General features: G+C 34.9%; 2 protein-coding genes across 3 annotated transcripts; one reads left to right on the top strand and one right to left on the bottom strand.

The window, feature by feature from the left end:
* Positions 1-4,034: 4,034 nt before the first annotated feature.
* LOC126718409 (ABC transporter B family member 26, chloroplastic) lies at positions 4,035-14,125 on the top strand. Of its 2 annotated transcripts, XM_050420578.1 has the most exons (18): positions 4,035-4,792; positions 4,897-5,024; positions 5,826-5,868; positions 6,107-6,151; positions 6,247-6,369; positions 6,459-6,562; positions 6,975-7,029; positions 7,121-7,191; positions 7,354-7,456; positions 8,001-8,211; positions 9,386-9,459; positions 10,048-10,104; positions 10,196-10,270; positions 12,287-12,361; positions 12,436-12,717; positions 12,864-12,928; positions 13,002-13,062; positions 13,516-14,125. In XM_050420578.1, exons 1-18 carry the CDS (start codon positions 4,340-4,342, stop codon positions 13,594-13,596), a joined length of 2,106 nt encoding a protein of 701 aa, XP_050276535.1. In that variant the 5' UTR covers positions 4,035-4,339; the 3' UTR covers positions 13,597-14,125. The 2 variants fall into 2 exon arrangements, with proteins under 2 accessions (XP_050276535.1, XP_050276536.1); XM_050420579.1 differs by lacking the exon at positions 4,035-4,792 and having other exon boundaries at positions 4,897-5,035.
* A 646-nt stretch (positions 14,126-14,771) lies between these two features.
* On the bottom strand, positions 14,772-15,381 carry LOC126719797 (uncharacterized). The gene is made up of 2 exons (XM_050422313.1): positions 15,023-15,381; positions 14,772-14,937 (listed from the first exon to the last, which is right to left on the bottom strand). Exons 1-2 carry the CDS (start codon positions 15,379-15,381, stop codon positions 14,772-14,774), a joined length of 525 nt encoding a protein of 174 aa, XP_050278270.1.
* Positions 15,382-15,558: the final 177 nt, after the last annotated feature.

The raw sequence follows: 15,558 nt of genomic DNA, 5'->3' as shown, positions 1-15,558 counted from the left end.
TGGTTGCTAGGCTTGGTTCATGTGTTTGCTTTAAGTTTCAATGATTGCTAAGATTTTTTTTTTCCGAAATTTTGTTTGAGTTTTGGTTGCTGGGATTGTTTTTGCTGGAGAAAGAATTTAAATAAAAACAAAAATAATTCTGCACAAGATCCAACCCATCCATAGTAAAGTTGAAAAGAAATTGAAAAGCTAAAAGAAAGAAATGGAAGTGAAGAAGAAGAAGAAAACATAACTCAAAACCCAAATCCAACCCAACGTCATGCTCCTCCTCAAAACCCAGACCCAATCCAACATCGTGCTCCTCCTCAAAACCCATACTGAACCAACACAGCCAACTCGTGCTCCTCCACAGTCATCACCCAAGCCACCACGACCCAAAGCTGCCGACGATCTGAACTGGAGTGTGAGAGATGAGAGAGACATGGACAGAACGCAGAGAGAGAGGAGCAGAAAGAGCGTGAGGAATAAATTAATGTATAGAGAAGAAAATAAGTTAATGGGTTAAGTAAAATTTTCCTTTTGTGTTATTTTCTTTTGAGTGTGTTACAAAAATATAGTTTGTGATTTATTGGAGTTCTTGAGACAAGTTTCTAAATTCTTACAAATAACATCTTTTGATCTTATTTTCTCTTATTTTAGTATCTTCTTTTTGTTTTGGGAAGAGAGAGACATAAAATTTGAGTAAAAATACTTATTTACCCCTGATTTTAACAGAGGTAGGTTACGGAAAACAAACGAAACATACCACAAGTAGGTTAAGTGACACTTTTCTAACCACGGGTAGGCAAAGTGATTTTCGCTTAAACCACATGTGAGTTATGTGTAATTACCCATTGATTATTCCTCACGTTCCAAATTTTACTGGATGCTCACAAAGAGACTATTTTTTAAAGAAGTAAAAGGGACAGGGGCGGCTCCACTTGGAGCCCAGGGGTTCAAGTGAACCCCTGAATTGGACCCAAAAAAATTTATTATAATATTTTTTATCTTATTTTTCCTGTTTTGACATTTCAAATAAAAATTTGAACACCCTAACCTTAAGCCGAACTGGAATAATCTTAAATATGATCATCTTAATTCTTTACAACATCTTAACCTTTTTAAACATAAAGAAAAATCTCAAGAACAAACCAAGTTAATCTAAAATTTGGGAAAAAAATTTAATTAGCCCAACAACAAAACTAGAATTTGCTAATCTTAAACCTTAGAAAAAGCTCATTTAGATCTTAAAAAATTTTAAATAAATCAATCAAATAGGAAATTAGTAGATGAATGATTGCTTGATTATGTACATTGAAACAGATGTAGCTAGTAAGATTGATAATGAAGATATCATGCAATAATTTCAGATTACGAAACATCGTAGAAGACAATTGTAAAACTTTATGTATTAAGATTTTTTTTATTTTTTTTTTGGTGATGTCAATATATTTAATTTATATTTTATTTGAAATTTTGTATACTTTATGTTTCTTATCGAACCCCCTAGAAAATAATCCTGAAGTCACTACTGAAGAGGGACCTCACTCTTTATACTAGTAATATATGTTAACGGGTATTTGATTGCACTTGATAAGGAAAGATTGCATTTAACGGTGTTAAAAGATCAAAAAAAAAAAATAAAAAAAAAAAAAAATAAAAAAAAAAAAAAAAAAAAAAAACCTTTTTAACTAAAAGTTGCTCAGCAGTCAGCACTCACTATCCGGATTCATATATAAAAATTTGATTCGTAAATGAGTAGCTTGTGGTTTAAAATTTTTTTGTATATAAAGAGGGACTTTTGTCTTGGATAAGATTAGTAGATTATGAATGTTGAAAATTGAAAAACTCTTAAACCGTAATATCCTTGAATCCAAAGTCCAAACTATAAACAGTAGCATGTTTTGAAATCGGAGGAGATAGAGGGAAAATGGAGTAGAGAGGAATCTAGTTAGAATATATTAAAATTTAGTACATTTTAGTTCTTATCTACGCTCCTTTCATCTCTTTCCATCCAAACATAGGCTAAATCTCATTTTTAAAAATTATAAAAATGTCATGCCATTATTAATTTAAAAGAAATTAAAAAACTGGCATTTTTCGATTTAAACAAACAAAAAGTATTTTAGATGAACATATAAGATGTTTATGTTTTAATATTAAACGTGGTGTTTTAAATGGTCCACTTTAGACCACATAGTTTGCAACTTATTTAACATGGTAAGAACAGTAAGTGTATTGTGTGTTTAACTTGCATAAGGGAGAGAAATCCTTGGAGCATTTATTATTAAAATGGCTTTTCTCAAGAGCAACATGGTGGGATCTGATTTAGCATTAAGGATCGATATGTTCCACTATTGATCCTTAAATTCATGGCTGGAAAACTAGTTGGGCAGATAAAATTTGACTGGCTAGGATTACACTTATACAGCACAACATTCTGATAAATATGTGGATTTTAACTTTTATGGTTTAATAGAAACCAAGTTGTCCACAAGAGAAAAACGTGTTCAACTATAGAAACGTTATTAATGGCCAAATCTTTGATGGATAGATACTCATCGGCATATATAGAAGTTGAAATGGATAATATTATGCGCACAGATCCAACAAAATATGCAGGGTTATGAAATAATGGCAAGCATTCACTATGGAAGGAGTTTTGGAAGGATGGATGCTTATGAAATGGGGTTGGTTTGTTGCTTACTCCGTTGGTGGGAACTAGGAAGACAATTGAAATGTAAAATTTGGGCTTTTTGACTTTTGAGGTCTAAAAATTGAGAAATTGTTGTTTCACATATGAGGCTATGTATGGTACGATTGAAAAAGTCACGAAAAACATTTTTACACATTTATGGGTGTTTGGTTGGATTGAAAATCCAATCAACCTGGAAACATTTTCTCTTTGATTGTAAAATAGAGTTGGTTTTGGTGTGAAATGAATTACATTTTTATTTTCCTACATTTCATTTTTAGCATCACTTATCACACTCACACTCTTACACACTCGAAGCAAAGAGAGAGAGAAAGTAGAGAGGAGAGCTTGAACCGACACCCACCTCCAGGCCGAACATTACCCTCATCCTTACCGCCAATCGTTGCCCACATCCTCATTGCCAAAATTGCTCAACTCTTTTTCTTTCTCTTTTCCTCTCTTTCTCTTGAACCTACGAAGCCCCAAAGCTCGATTTGTGCAAATCAGACTTACAAGTATCAAAACTGAAGTTCTCTCTTGCCGATCTGTTGAGCTCTGTCACCAACCTGGTATTTTTTGTGACTGATCCACCCCCCCCCCCTCTCTCTCTCCCTCTCTCATCGCCAATCCTCTCCCTCAGGATTTGAAACCTCACCTCAAATCTCCACATGTTTCTCACAACATTAGTCCAAAAAATAAGGGCCTGTTTAGTAATATTATTCTAGTAAGGTTGTTTAAGTGTTGTGGAAATACATGTAGATAAAAAAGTATAGTAAAAATGTGTATTGTGTTATTTAAATAATGAAAACTGCTGTTCAAATAATGTTGCCAGACAACCCCTAAATTTTCCTTAATTAAGGGTTTATTTGGATACCGCTTATTTTGCTGAAACTGAAAACTTAAGACTTGTTTGGTACACATGTTTAAACACATGTTTTTAGTTTTTAAACAATATTACACATTTTTTCACACATTTTTTTACTCACACGTATTTTCAAAAAATCTGAAAACCGTTGTTTTAACACACATACTAAACTGGTCCTTATTACTAAAAGTATGGTAATTAAAGATAAAAGTTAATTGAAATAATACAATAGAGCCTATATATAATGTCAAAAAGAACAGTAGAGTCTAAATAAGAAAAAAAATACACAGAATAGTGAAAATAATTTATAAATGTAACAGTACAGTCCAAGTAGCCACGTATTTCTCTTATAAAAAAACCAAAAAAACGGAGTCCACTTAACCATGCCGCCTTGGGAAAATCTTTCTGGAAACAAAAGTAAGCGCAAGCAAACAAACGTTCCTGAAAAAAAAAATTGTAAAAAAACGAACGAACCTTAAAAAAGTCACTCCATCTTCCCTTCGTCAAATAACACACTACATTGGCCCAGGATATAGGACCGACCAACGCCCCGGGTCCCCCACGCTATTGCCTCTCTTCTCTTCTCTTCTTTTGTAGCTACTGTCGCGTGAAAATAGTAGCAACTAGCAACCAAACTAGCAATTCTTGCACGCCAGAAATTCCACAACCCAATTTTCTTCTTCTTCTTCTTGCGTCTCCGCCACGCTTGCACCAATAATCTCCTCTCTTCTATTATATCTCACTTCTCTTCGCTCTCTCCACCTTAACTTCCATTTCTATTGCTTTACATTTCGCCGGCTATGGCTCTGCTTCTCTGCAATATAAACCTCGCCGCCCCTTATTCTTCTCTCCCTATCTTCAAAACTCACCACAAACGCCACCGTTTTAAAACCACCAATAACCTAAAACCCCGTCTCTCTCTTCCCAACCCCCCCAATCCCTCTTCTCCAAAACGCGTTTTCTTGCCTCCTCTCAAATCGGCTTCTTCAATCAACGGATTCTCCATCCAGAACGCTCCGGAAGTCTCCAGAGACCGCCGGAATGCCGAGCTATTCGAGCGAGTTCGGCGGTGGATTGCCTCCGTAAGGACAGTTCTCCCCGGCGGCAGCTGGTGGAGCTTCTCCGATGACGTCGACGTCAAGTTATTGGCCAAACCGGTCACCGTGTTGCAAGCTCTTGTTCGAATGTGGCACCTCGTCGCGCAAGACCGTTGGGTTATTTTTACAGCTTTTGCTACCCTAATTGTCGCAGCGGTGAGTGTTTTTTTGTGTAAATCGTTACCGTTTCTGTTAGAACATGTTTGGAAAGTTGGAATTGAATTACTAATTGGAATTTTGTGTAACATTTGGTGGTTCAGCTTGCACAGATTGCGATACCGCATTACTTGACTGCCTCAATATTTACGGCACAGAGTAGTGAAGTCGCGGTGTTCCATCGGAATGTGCGTCTCTTGATTGTGCTGTGTATCACTTCAGGAATATGCAGGTCAAAATCTTGTATGGTCAAAGTACCCTTCTTCTTTGTTTGGTCAAACTACTGTTTTTTTTTTTTTTCCCGGTAAACCTTAACTTTTTTTGAGTTGTGGTGGATCCTGTATTGTTTTATTTCATTTCATTGTGAACTTAGCTTGTCGAGAAAATGTAGCTAAACAAATATGAATAAGTTTTTTTGTGCCAAACCCAAGTTGTTTATGAATAGCTCACTTCATTTACAACGGGACACAGATACGAGTATGACACGGTGATACAAGCAATTTTTGAAAAATTATAACATGAAATAGCCGGTACGACACCGGTATGACACTGGTACGATATGAATATGACATCTTAAATTAAGTGTCCGTGCTTCCTAGTTTACAACCCTACTAAGGATTTGATTTGATGCATGGGAATATTCTTTATGTCATCATTCTATGGTACACATTTTTTTTTTTTAACATGAAGTTATATACCATACCTACCTATTCTTATCTGTTAATTTCTTTTATAATATAAGAAATATATATTAAATAAGAAATTTTAGTATGTTAACAGTTAAAATTAGGTCAGTATGATTCAAAAAAAATAAGTGTGTTCCGAAGAACATTTCTGTAGTTTTTTTTGGATTTTGAACATGAATATACGGGCTATGATGGGCTATTTATTGATATTATTTTATGTTGTTTGCTTTGAACTTGTGCTGTGTATAATAATAATACTTATCACTCTCAATGCGTGAAATTTGAGCCATCTTGATGAACGATGTGACTGAGCTGCTGACCCCATACTCTGTTTATTTGAACTTCAGTGGTGTCCGAGGTTGCTGCTTTGGCATTGCCAATATGATTCTTGTGAGTCTACTATAACCAAAATTGCCATATTTTTTTTATTTATCCAAGAAATATTCAACATTGTACATTGCTATGCCATTTATTTGTTCTTAGTGCAGTCATGTATAAGGTGATGTGAAATGAATTAAGTTTCTGTTTTGTTTCACTTTCTGTCTTACCATCACTCGCTACTTGTGTTCAAACATTAATTTTTTATTATTGGCTTGATAGTGACCAGAGTTTTTATAACATTCCACAGGTCAAGCGAATGAGGGAAACATTATATTCTTCCCTTCTCCTACAGGTTCTGAAATACGCTGTCATTTGCACCTATCAAGCAAGTTAGATCTGTTTAGAGTTGGCGTAGTTTAACTTATTTTGGCAGTATCTTTGATGTAGGATATATCCTTTTTTGACACTGAAACGGTTGGTGATTTGACAAGTAGGCTTGGGTCAGATTGTCAGCAAGTGTCACGGGTTATTGGGAATGATCTTAATATGATATTACGCAATCTCTTACAGGTTTTTTTCGCTGATCAAAAAATTAATGCCTTTCAGATTTTGCATTCAATTTGAGGATTAATTTTTTGTTTCTCATTATTCTGTTTTAGGGAGCGGGTGCATTGATTTACTTGATAATTCTGTCTTGGCCACTTGGTTTATGTACATTGTTGATATGCTCTACTTTAGCAGCAATTATGCTGCTCTATGGCAGGTAAGGTTTTATTTTGTCTTTTGAGATTTTCTAAGTTGAATGTGACCTTACCTTAAAGAATGTACTTGTAAATAACATGGTGTGATCTGAATGAGTTAGGTGGGAGCATGTCAAGATAAGAAAAGCTAAAATTAGAAATGACCTATGTGTGTAAAGGACACTAGAATGTTCCAGTTTAAGATGTAAATTTTCTTCTAATTATAGGATTCCCAAAGAGATGGGAAGGGAAGCCTTAAGAGAAAAAGATGCCCATTGACTTTATGGAAGATATTGATTGAACATGCTGAGACACAAAACATCCGCGCACACTTATCTGTTGTTTATTTCCTTCAATGTCTCTCTTTCTCTCTCCTTTTTTTTTGTTTCTGTTTCTGCGGAAATTGTGTTGACTTTTCATGTGTCATTTTTGTAGTTACCAGAAGAAGGCAGCAAAGTTAACCCAAGAATGTACTGCTTCTGCTAATGAAGTAGAATAAGACTCCTTGTCTATAGTTTGTTATTGAAAATTCTGCTTCCTCAATGATTTCTATAAAAGCTGCATTTCATTATCTATTTCAGGTTGCTCAAGAGACATTCTCTCTGATGAGAACTGTTCGCGTTTATGGAACAGAGGAAGATGAACTTGGAAGGTAAAATTGCTATTAGTGGTCATGTCTTTCTTCCATAGCGATTCCAAACTTAATTTTCTGTACCACAGTGCACTTAAACGTTTTAATTGGAAACATATGGAAACATGCATGTGCTGTATTGTTAACTGATTTTGACAGATAATTATCCAAACACATGTATAGGTTCAAGCATTGGCTGGGGAAGTTAGCTGATATAAGCTTGCGACAAAGTGTTGCATATGGTGTTTGGAACACGAGCTTCAATACTCTTTATCACTCAACACAGGTCTTGCTTTCTGAGTGATTTTCAAAATTAAAAGATTTTTAGTGTTTCAGATAATCACTTCTGCATGTTTTTCCTGCTCAAAATTTTCAAAATTCTTGAATGAAAATTTCAATTGATACTCAATAATCTATGTGATTTAAATGTAAGTCTTTGCTTTCTGCTCTGAATTTTGGCTTCAAGTCAGATTTTCTTATTGGTACAGATAGAGGTAGCTATGTTGCAGTATTTACCAACTAATACGTTTTTGTTTTTATTGTCTCTAATCATGTTTTAAGAAAAGTGTTTCTTGGATCCAAGAAATAATTTTCTGCTGCAATCTTTTGGACTTAAAAAGAAGCATGTGTAATTCGCCATTAGTGCATAAAAAATCAAATATTATGAATGAATGGATAGTTTGATGGATAAATGCTAAAGCTTTAGCAACTTTGGAATATTACTTATTTTAAAAATCAGATGACTTGGATGAGAATTTTATTTTCTATGTGTTTTTGGGTCCATTTTAAGTTTTGGTACTTATGCTTTCATTTGCGAATTTGATTTATAGGTTATTGCTGTACTGTTAGGAGGAACATCTATTCTAGCTGGTCATCTAACAGCAGAGCAACTTACGAAGTTTATATTGTATAGCGAATGGCTAATTTATTCAACATGGTGGGTGGGGGACAATTTATCATCATTGATGCAATCGATTGGGGCAAGTGAAAAAGTCTTCCAATTGATGGATCTCTTGCCCAGTAATCAATTCATATCAAAAGGTAAGGATTTTATGGAGTTAAATGGAAGGTCTCACATAATTAAATTGTTTTTTGTTGAATTAGTCCATTTTCCATGCTTTCTTTAATTCATTTATTGACCTATCTTTTAGGAATTGTAGTGTTAAACTGCACATGCATTCTTAATTCTGCCTTTAACTTTTGTATCGCAATGGTTTTTCAAATTGAGGAACAAAAGCTCCGTTGATGCATTCGTTTAACATGTTTCTTAATGACCACTGTGAAAGAAGTATTGGTGATTGAAGTATTTTCCAACTAGGAATATGTAATTATTATGTAACTGTCAATTATATTTAAGTTTTCAGTTTAAACAGTCATTTTTTTTCATGGTCATAAAGTTGTTTCTTCTGAAGTTCTTCAAGTATTTAAATGTAGACTATCACGTAATAGTCCTGCCTTAGTTAAATGCCATTATAGCCTTATCCTATATATTTTGGGTTGGAATATTCCTTTTGCATTTTTTGTTTTTCCGCTGGAATGTGTACATCTCATGAAATATTTCCTCATTGCATGTTCCTTGGCAACATAATTTCTTGAACATCAAAGACTCAAAGATGGAAGGCAGCCCTACGGCTATAGGTCCCAAGATTGCCTAAGGCAGGACATGATAAAGGCGCTTGCATGAATGAAGCAGGGAACTAATATTTAAAAATAATTGATAAAAGATATAAGAAGGAAGAAGATAACATGTGAATTCAAACAATATAAGCTTACTAATGAACATTAAATTTTTTTAATTTTTTTTAATTTCATGTTCAAAAAGCTCCATTTCTCTAATTGACCTAGTGCACTGAATAACATTAACTTTATTTATTTATTTAATTATATAACTGTATTTAAAAAAAATAATTTTGCTGCCATTTAGACATGATGCTAACTTATAATGGGATGTTCGAGGTGACTGGATACTTCATTTGATGTTTGCACATGATGCTTAAGATTACAATTTGAATATTTATCTCAGTAAGATGATTCCAGTAAGAAGACTTATTAGTAGGGTACTTAATATCTTGGTAATAGGAAACTGAGGCATAAATATGGGAAAAAAAGAGGCATCAAAATTTTAATTTAATCAATTGAAAGAAATCCTTATTTTGTACTTATAAGATTTTTTTTTAATAGTGAAATTGTGAATTTTAATGTCATTTTTTTACAGGGTTGAAGTTGCATAGGATATTGGGACATATTGAGTTTGTAAATGTTTCCTTTCATTATCCTTCAAGGCCAACGGTACTTTTCCCATGCTCAATATTATAAATACTCCATCTAGCTTATAATTTTCAAAACCCCTGTTTTCAATAACATTTCTTATGCTCTACAACATCTTTGTGTTTGAGGTGCTAGAGTAGAAAAGAATACTTGCATTCAGAAGATGTTTCCTACCCTATGGTGCAGGAAAAACTTTAGTCAAATGGTAGAGTATCTCAATGTGTTGGTTGTCTTAGGAACATGCATTTATAGACAATATCAAGAGGACTATCTTTAATTATCTAGGAGCTAATTAGCTTTTCATGTAGCTTGTAAGGCATTTCCAATAGTGCTTTAGGATGCTATGTCATTACTTCTTGTTGCAATGCATTTAGTGGGAAAAATTCCTATCAAAAGAGTACATAGTTCATCTGGCACTAGCCTAGTTCAAACTAACTGATGGTTAAATCCAATAATTCAGGCTATTAGAGTCTTCCACTAGCACTTCTGATGCTTCTTGCTTTATTTGATTAGGCTACCTGATCCTAATTGGATTTATGATTGGACTTTTGGCTCAAAATTGCTAGTGTGGCTACTTCAGAATGAACTAATAATTAGACATCTGTACAGGTACCAGTGCTGCAACATGTAAACATTTCAGTGCATCCAAGTGAAGTAGTTGCAATTGTAAGAAAGTGCTTCTATTTGCTTTATTTGATCCTTTGTGTCCCACAATGATCATAAGAAATAAACTTATACTTGTTTTAATATTGATTAGGTTGGTCTTAGTGGCAGTGGAAAAAGCACACTGGTGAATCTTTTGCTCCGTCTTTATGAGCCAACAAATGGTCAGGTAATTTCTTTAGCCATAGTAATATTTATCACTAGCATATTATTTTTTATTTTTTATTTTTTGATAGTTATTTATCACTAGCATATTTGATGAATAACGGATTGTTCTAAAAGATTTAACTATTAGGAAATAATGAATCACTTAATCATAATTCTAGCCATTTCCTCAAGAGTGAATTTAGACTCCCCCTTAATAAATGGGGCCCAAACAAGGTAGTCAAAAGTGAAAGGCGAGCTTAAGGTGCCAAGGCCTTTTATTGCTTGAGGCGTGAGGCAACAAAAAGGTGCTAGCCTGAGTAAAGTGAGACACCAAATTCTAAATATATTTATTATACATATACAGCTTCTAGTGTATTGAAATATTATAATAAAGTGTTTTTGAGTATGTTGCGTGAAAATTAGGTCTATCAAATGATTTCAAAGTAGGATTAACATAGTCTAGGCTCTATTAGTTATTCTAACAGTAGGTTTTTCAACAAGCTTCTACTAGAAATTAATTAATCTAACAATAAGTTTTACAACAAACTCTTGTAAATTAATTTATCTATCAATAGGTTTTATAACATGCTTTTTAAAATTAATAATCTAATGATAGGTTTTACAACAACCTTCTATTAAAAATTTAAAACTTAAAAAAAAATAAAAAAAACAACATTGAGGCTCTTGCCTTAGCGCCTTTTTTATGGCTTAAGGCAGTGGCCTTGCTTGCCTAGGCTGAAAAGGCAAGGGCCTCATTAAAGGAGCCTCACCTTAGAGCCTTTAAGGCTCCTTAGTGGCACCTTGCCTCACCTGGGCATCTAGGCTAGCACTCGGCTTGCCTTTGACTACACTGCGCCCAACATGTGGGATATTAATTTTTTTTTTTTTTTTTGAACTCAAGATCACCTAATCTGATATCATGATAAATTACTAATTGTCCCAAAAGCTTAAATTATTGTGAAATGGTGAATTTAATCACTTGACCACAATTCTAATAATATCAAATTGGAAGGATTTTGTGTTTAAACAATTGCTTTGTGTTTTTAGGAAAAGGTCTAAAAAGAAAACAAATAATTACCTGAAGATATGGTATTTATGCTAAATATTACTTCTTGAATAATTTAAGAGTAAGTTGTTGAGGATTGCCCTTGGTCACAAACATATTAATGTCAGCTTCTCAACTAAGTCATTACTTATAAAATTCTTGGACTCAACTTCAGCAATGAAGAACAGGTTTCTAAGTATTTCTTATTGTATTTAATTGCGCTTGGCTTTTTTGCATATGATGGTCTTTTTTTTTTTTTTAATTATATATTGGTTAGAAATGTCCTACTACTACATGAACCCTTTAGTCCCCAAGCACTTAGTACTCGGGGAGGTACCACTTGAACTAAAGAGTTCAGTAGTTTCATCACGTCTTTGCTTTAATCAGGTCTGTAACAATGCTTTTTTGTCTATTCTTTTTGAATGAGAAAGTATCATTGGGTGTACTGGGGTTTTGGGATTGTGAGTATCTTTTTTGTGAGATTGTTAGTTGGTATGGATAGTTTGTTTTCAGTGAATTGGGATTTGGATTGTGTTTGTGAGAGGTTTTGAGTGTGTTTAAGTTTATGAGGTCTATGAGTATTGTTTGTGAGTATAGCTTCTGAGGTTTGGTTGAGTGTAATTTTAATCCGTATAGTTGATAGTTGTTTTTTTTGTTAGTATTAACCGTGGATTCAGACATGGATGAACTGCGTTAAACTTTTTTGTTTTATGTGGATGTTATAATTTCTTATTCGTGTGAATACACCTCTGCTAGTCCCAAATTCCAACATTTCTTTGTTTTTACTTACACTCAAGTAACCAGGGTGTGGATGTCCATCAGTTGAACCCCTAATTACCAGTTACTAGTAATTCTAGATTTTAATTGCTGCTCTACTTGGAGGGTTTTAGGATATAATCGTTGGTAGCTATTTATTAATCTTTCTTTATAATAGTTGGTGTCTAGATGCCCATCAGTTGATTCTTTCATTTGTAATTGTGATTTTAATTGCAGATTTTGATAGATGGTTTCCCTCTTAAAGAGTTGGATGTCATGTGGTGGAGGGAAAGAATTGGATTTGTGGGACAGGTTCTGATCTAATTCCAACACAAATAAATTCAGTTAATTTTAGATATTTTCTTCTTACTAAGAATTTTGAACAGGAACCCAGACTTTTCCGTATGGATATTAGTTCAAATATCAGATATGGATGTACTCGAGATATAAAGCAGGAGGATATTGAGTGGGCTGCCAAGCAGGCATATGCCCATGACTTTATCTCGTCATTGCCTAATGGTTACCAAACACTCGTTGATGATGATTTGCTAAGTGGGGGACAAAAGCAGCGAATCGCTATTGCTCGGGCCATTCTTAGGGACCCTACCATATTGATCCTTGATGAAGCCACTAGTGCATTAGATGCAGAGAGTGAGCACAATGTCAAGGTAGCTGCATCTAGCAATAACTCCATGTCAACACATGCACACACTCAGATTCTCACATGGAGGAAAAATAAAGAGAGATATTTCTGTATCATTACCTATGAAAAAATGGAGCAAGATATTGATTTATCATTTACCTTTGCGTCTAGGGTGTTCTTCGTGCTATCAGAAGTGACTTATCGACAAAGAGAAGTGTTATAGTTATTGCACACAGGTGCGTTCTCAAAAGTGCTCATTTCAAGTGTTTTAATTTTGAACCTGGATTTTTTATTACTCATTTTGTACAGGCTTTCTACAATTCAAGCCGCCGACCGGATTGTGGTAATGGATGGTGGTCAAGTGGTTGAGGTTGGTTTTCTGTCCATTCATTTTGAATCTCTAAAACCAAGCAGAGCTCACCCAAGGGAAACCTTGCTTAAAGGGTATCACTACTGTCCATTGAGGCTCAAAAAGCCTTATTGGGAATTGATCCTGCACTCCCCCGTTCCTAAACATGAGACAGATATAACTGGACAATGAAGCCAATAATTTGTGTCATAGGCCTTTTTCAGTGGATATAGAACTCATATTAGGGTTGCCCTCTTATAATATAATAAGATTGTGGAAAGAGTTATAAGCACGAGCTACATGGCTTTACTGTGAGATAACTGAAAAACTGTGATGGCTTGTCTTTTGTGCACATTCTATTCTGTTCTGTAGTGTAAGCTTTAAATTTAATGTGCCCCTGTCATTCTCTCCCCCAAACCCACTTAAAAAAAAGTAAGCTGTGAATGTAACTTCTACCTCTATTCCAATGCGCAGATGGGCAGTCACAGGGATCTTCTCCTCCAAGATGGCATATATGCTAGACTGACTAGAAGACAGGCTGATGCTGTGGCATGATCTTGGACTGTGTTAGATGTTCCCTTTTTATTTCTCCACAGGCTTCTTTGATGTGGCATAGGGTTCAAGCATCTTTTTCACTGTTGACACATATATTCATAATATTCCAAAAGAAAAAACTCGGCATGGTTTGGAAAAGAGGAAAGGAGTGTATACAAATGTATTACTGAAGCAGTTGCAGCTATGCATTTTTAGCCTCCATAGATTATTGGAGGCAGCTTCAACAGAATATGCAGTATCATATTCTCAATTCATTATTTATGATGCCAAGGTAAGAAAGCCAGGCAAGACAAGTATGACAGTCAAATCTTGATTAGCAGCATATGTATCAGGCGTACGGGTGCTGATAAATGTAATTTGGTCCCTGGATCATGCTTTCATTGATTTTATTGCACTGTCATTTTTTGTTGTAATTGTATAATCAGACTTTCGACTTCCATTAGGCTTTTTACAAAGACTCACTGGTCACTGCGGAAGCTTGTCTGAGTAATTAACGTGGTTATTATACAAATGCTAAAAGTTCATATGATTGGCTGATTGTGGCAATCTGGTTTTGGCTCATGGTCTCTTTCTTTCAGATATTGTTGTCAGTTTTAATTTGAAATGATTTGATAATTTTGTGGACTCAAAAGTTTTTTGGTCAGATGTTCCAGAATCAGCACATTATGATTCTTTGCCATATTTTGATAAATTTTTTAATTAGCTATTACAACTTCTGATAATTATGAAATTTTCTTGTAGATACACTTGGAATAGATCAGTTGCTTCTATACCCATAGCACAAACATTCTCTCTTCTTTTACAACAGCCAAAATTACCGAATGAGTCGGCGAGCGTGCGTAAGAAATTATTTGTGGAATCACCCCATCAATAGTCAAGCCGCTTTAGTGATCCGGAAATGTTTTATTTATTTATTTTTTTTTTTTTTTTTATGAAAAGACTAATAACTTTATTAAGATGAAAAGAAATTCAATATATCAGCCAAAGCCAACTCAATGACAATTGAATTCTCCTCCACCCAAGTTAAAAAAACTACTAATGCCTTTGGCATTTTGAGCTAAAATATGCGTGGGTTTATTAAAGCTACGCCTAACATGGGAAACAAGCACAAATAAAAAAACTTGCAGTCTATGACAAATCCTAGTGACAACATTAGATATGGCTACTGGTGGATTTCACAGGCCTTGAATAGCATTAGAGAGTACAAGTGAGTCGCTCTCAAAGTGCGCATCCTGAATACCAACATCCCAGGCAAACTCCACAGCTTCCTCCATTGCTTTCGCTTCAGCTTCTAAAGGCCCCAAAGAGTAATGAAGCTTCTTGCTTAATGCAGCCACCACCCTGCGTTCATGATCACGAATAACTACGGCCACACCCGTTTGCATGCTGCTGAAGAAAAATCGCTCCATCTATGTTGATTTTATACCATGGAGGTTTTGGGTTGATCCACAGTTCCACTTCTTTCATAGATGATCCTGAAGGCTGAAAGTTTGCCACCTGAAATTCCTCAATCATTGATCTGGCTTTGTGAATAATCATATTAGCCGATTGATCAGCTTTCCCTTGCCAAACTTGATTCTGATTGAACCAAATGCTCCAAACAATAGTGATGACTAATTCTAGGATTTCATCACCAAAATGCTGCACAAACTTTAAATGCCATAAGAGATCAACGAATTCATTGAAATGTACCCCACTTGAGTCAATCGGAATTCTAGAGGTTGTCCATATTTCTCGAGCTTTGTCACATTGCCAAAATAGGTGCTCACTGCTTTCTGCTTCCATTCCACAAGCCTCACATGTTGGTTTGTCTAAGACTTTCTGATGACAAAGGTTGGTTAATCTTGTTAGGAACATTAGGGCCCCACAGAGATTTCTAGAACGCTCCACTGTTCTGCCCATTAGAAGGTCTGAGAATCGAACCGAAAGTAGAGGATAAAGCAACCTTGTATGCGTTGCAAA

This window comes from Quercus robur, chromosome 3 (assembly GCF_932294415.1).
Source record: "Quercus robur chromosome 3, dhQueRobu3.1, whole genome shotgun sequence".
NCBI lineage: Eukaryota > Viridiplantae > Streptophyta > Magnoliopsida > Fagales > Fagaceae > Quercus > Quercus robur.
The sequence above is the reverse complement of the archived record's forward strand: the minus strand, read 5'-3'. Positions and strand labels throughout refer to the sequence as shown.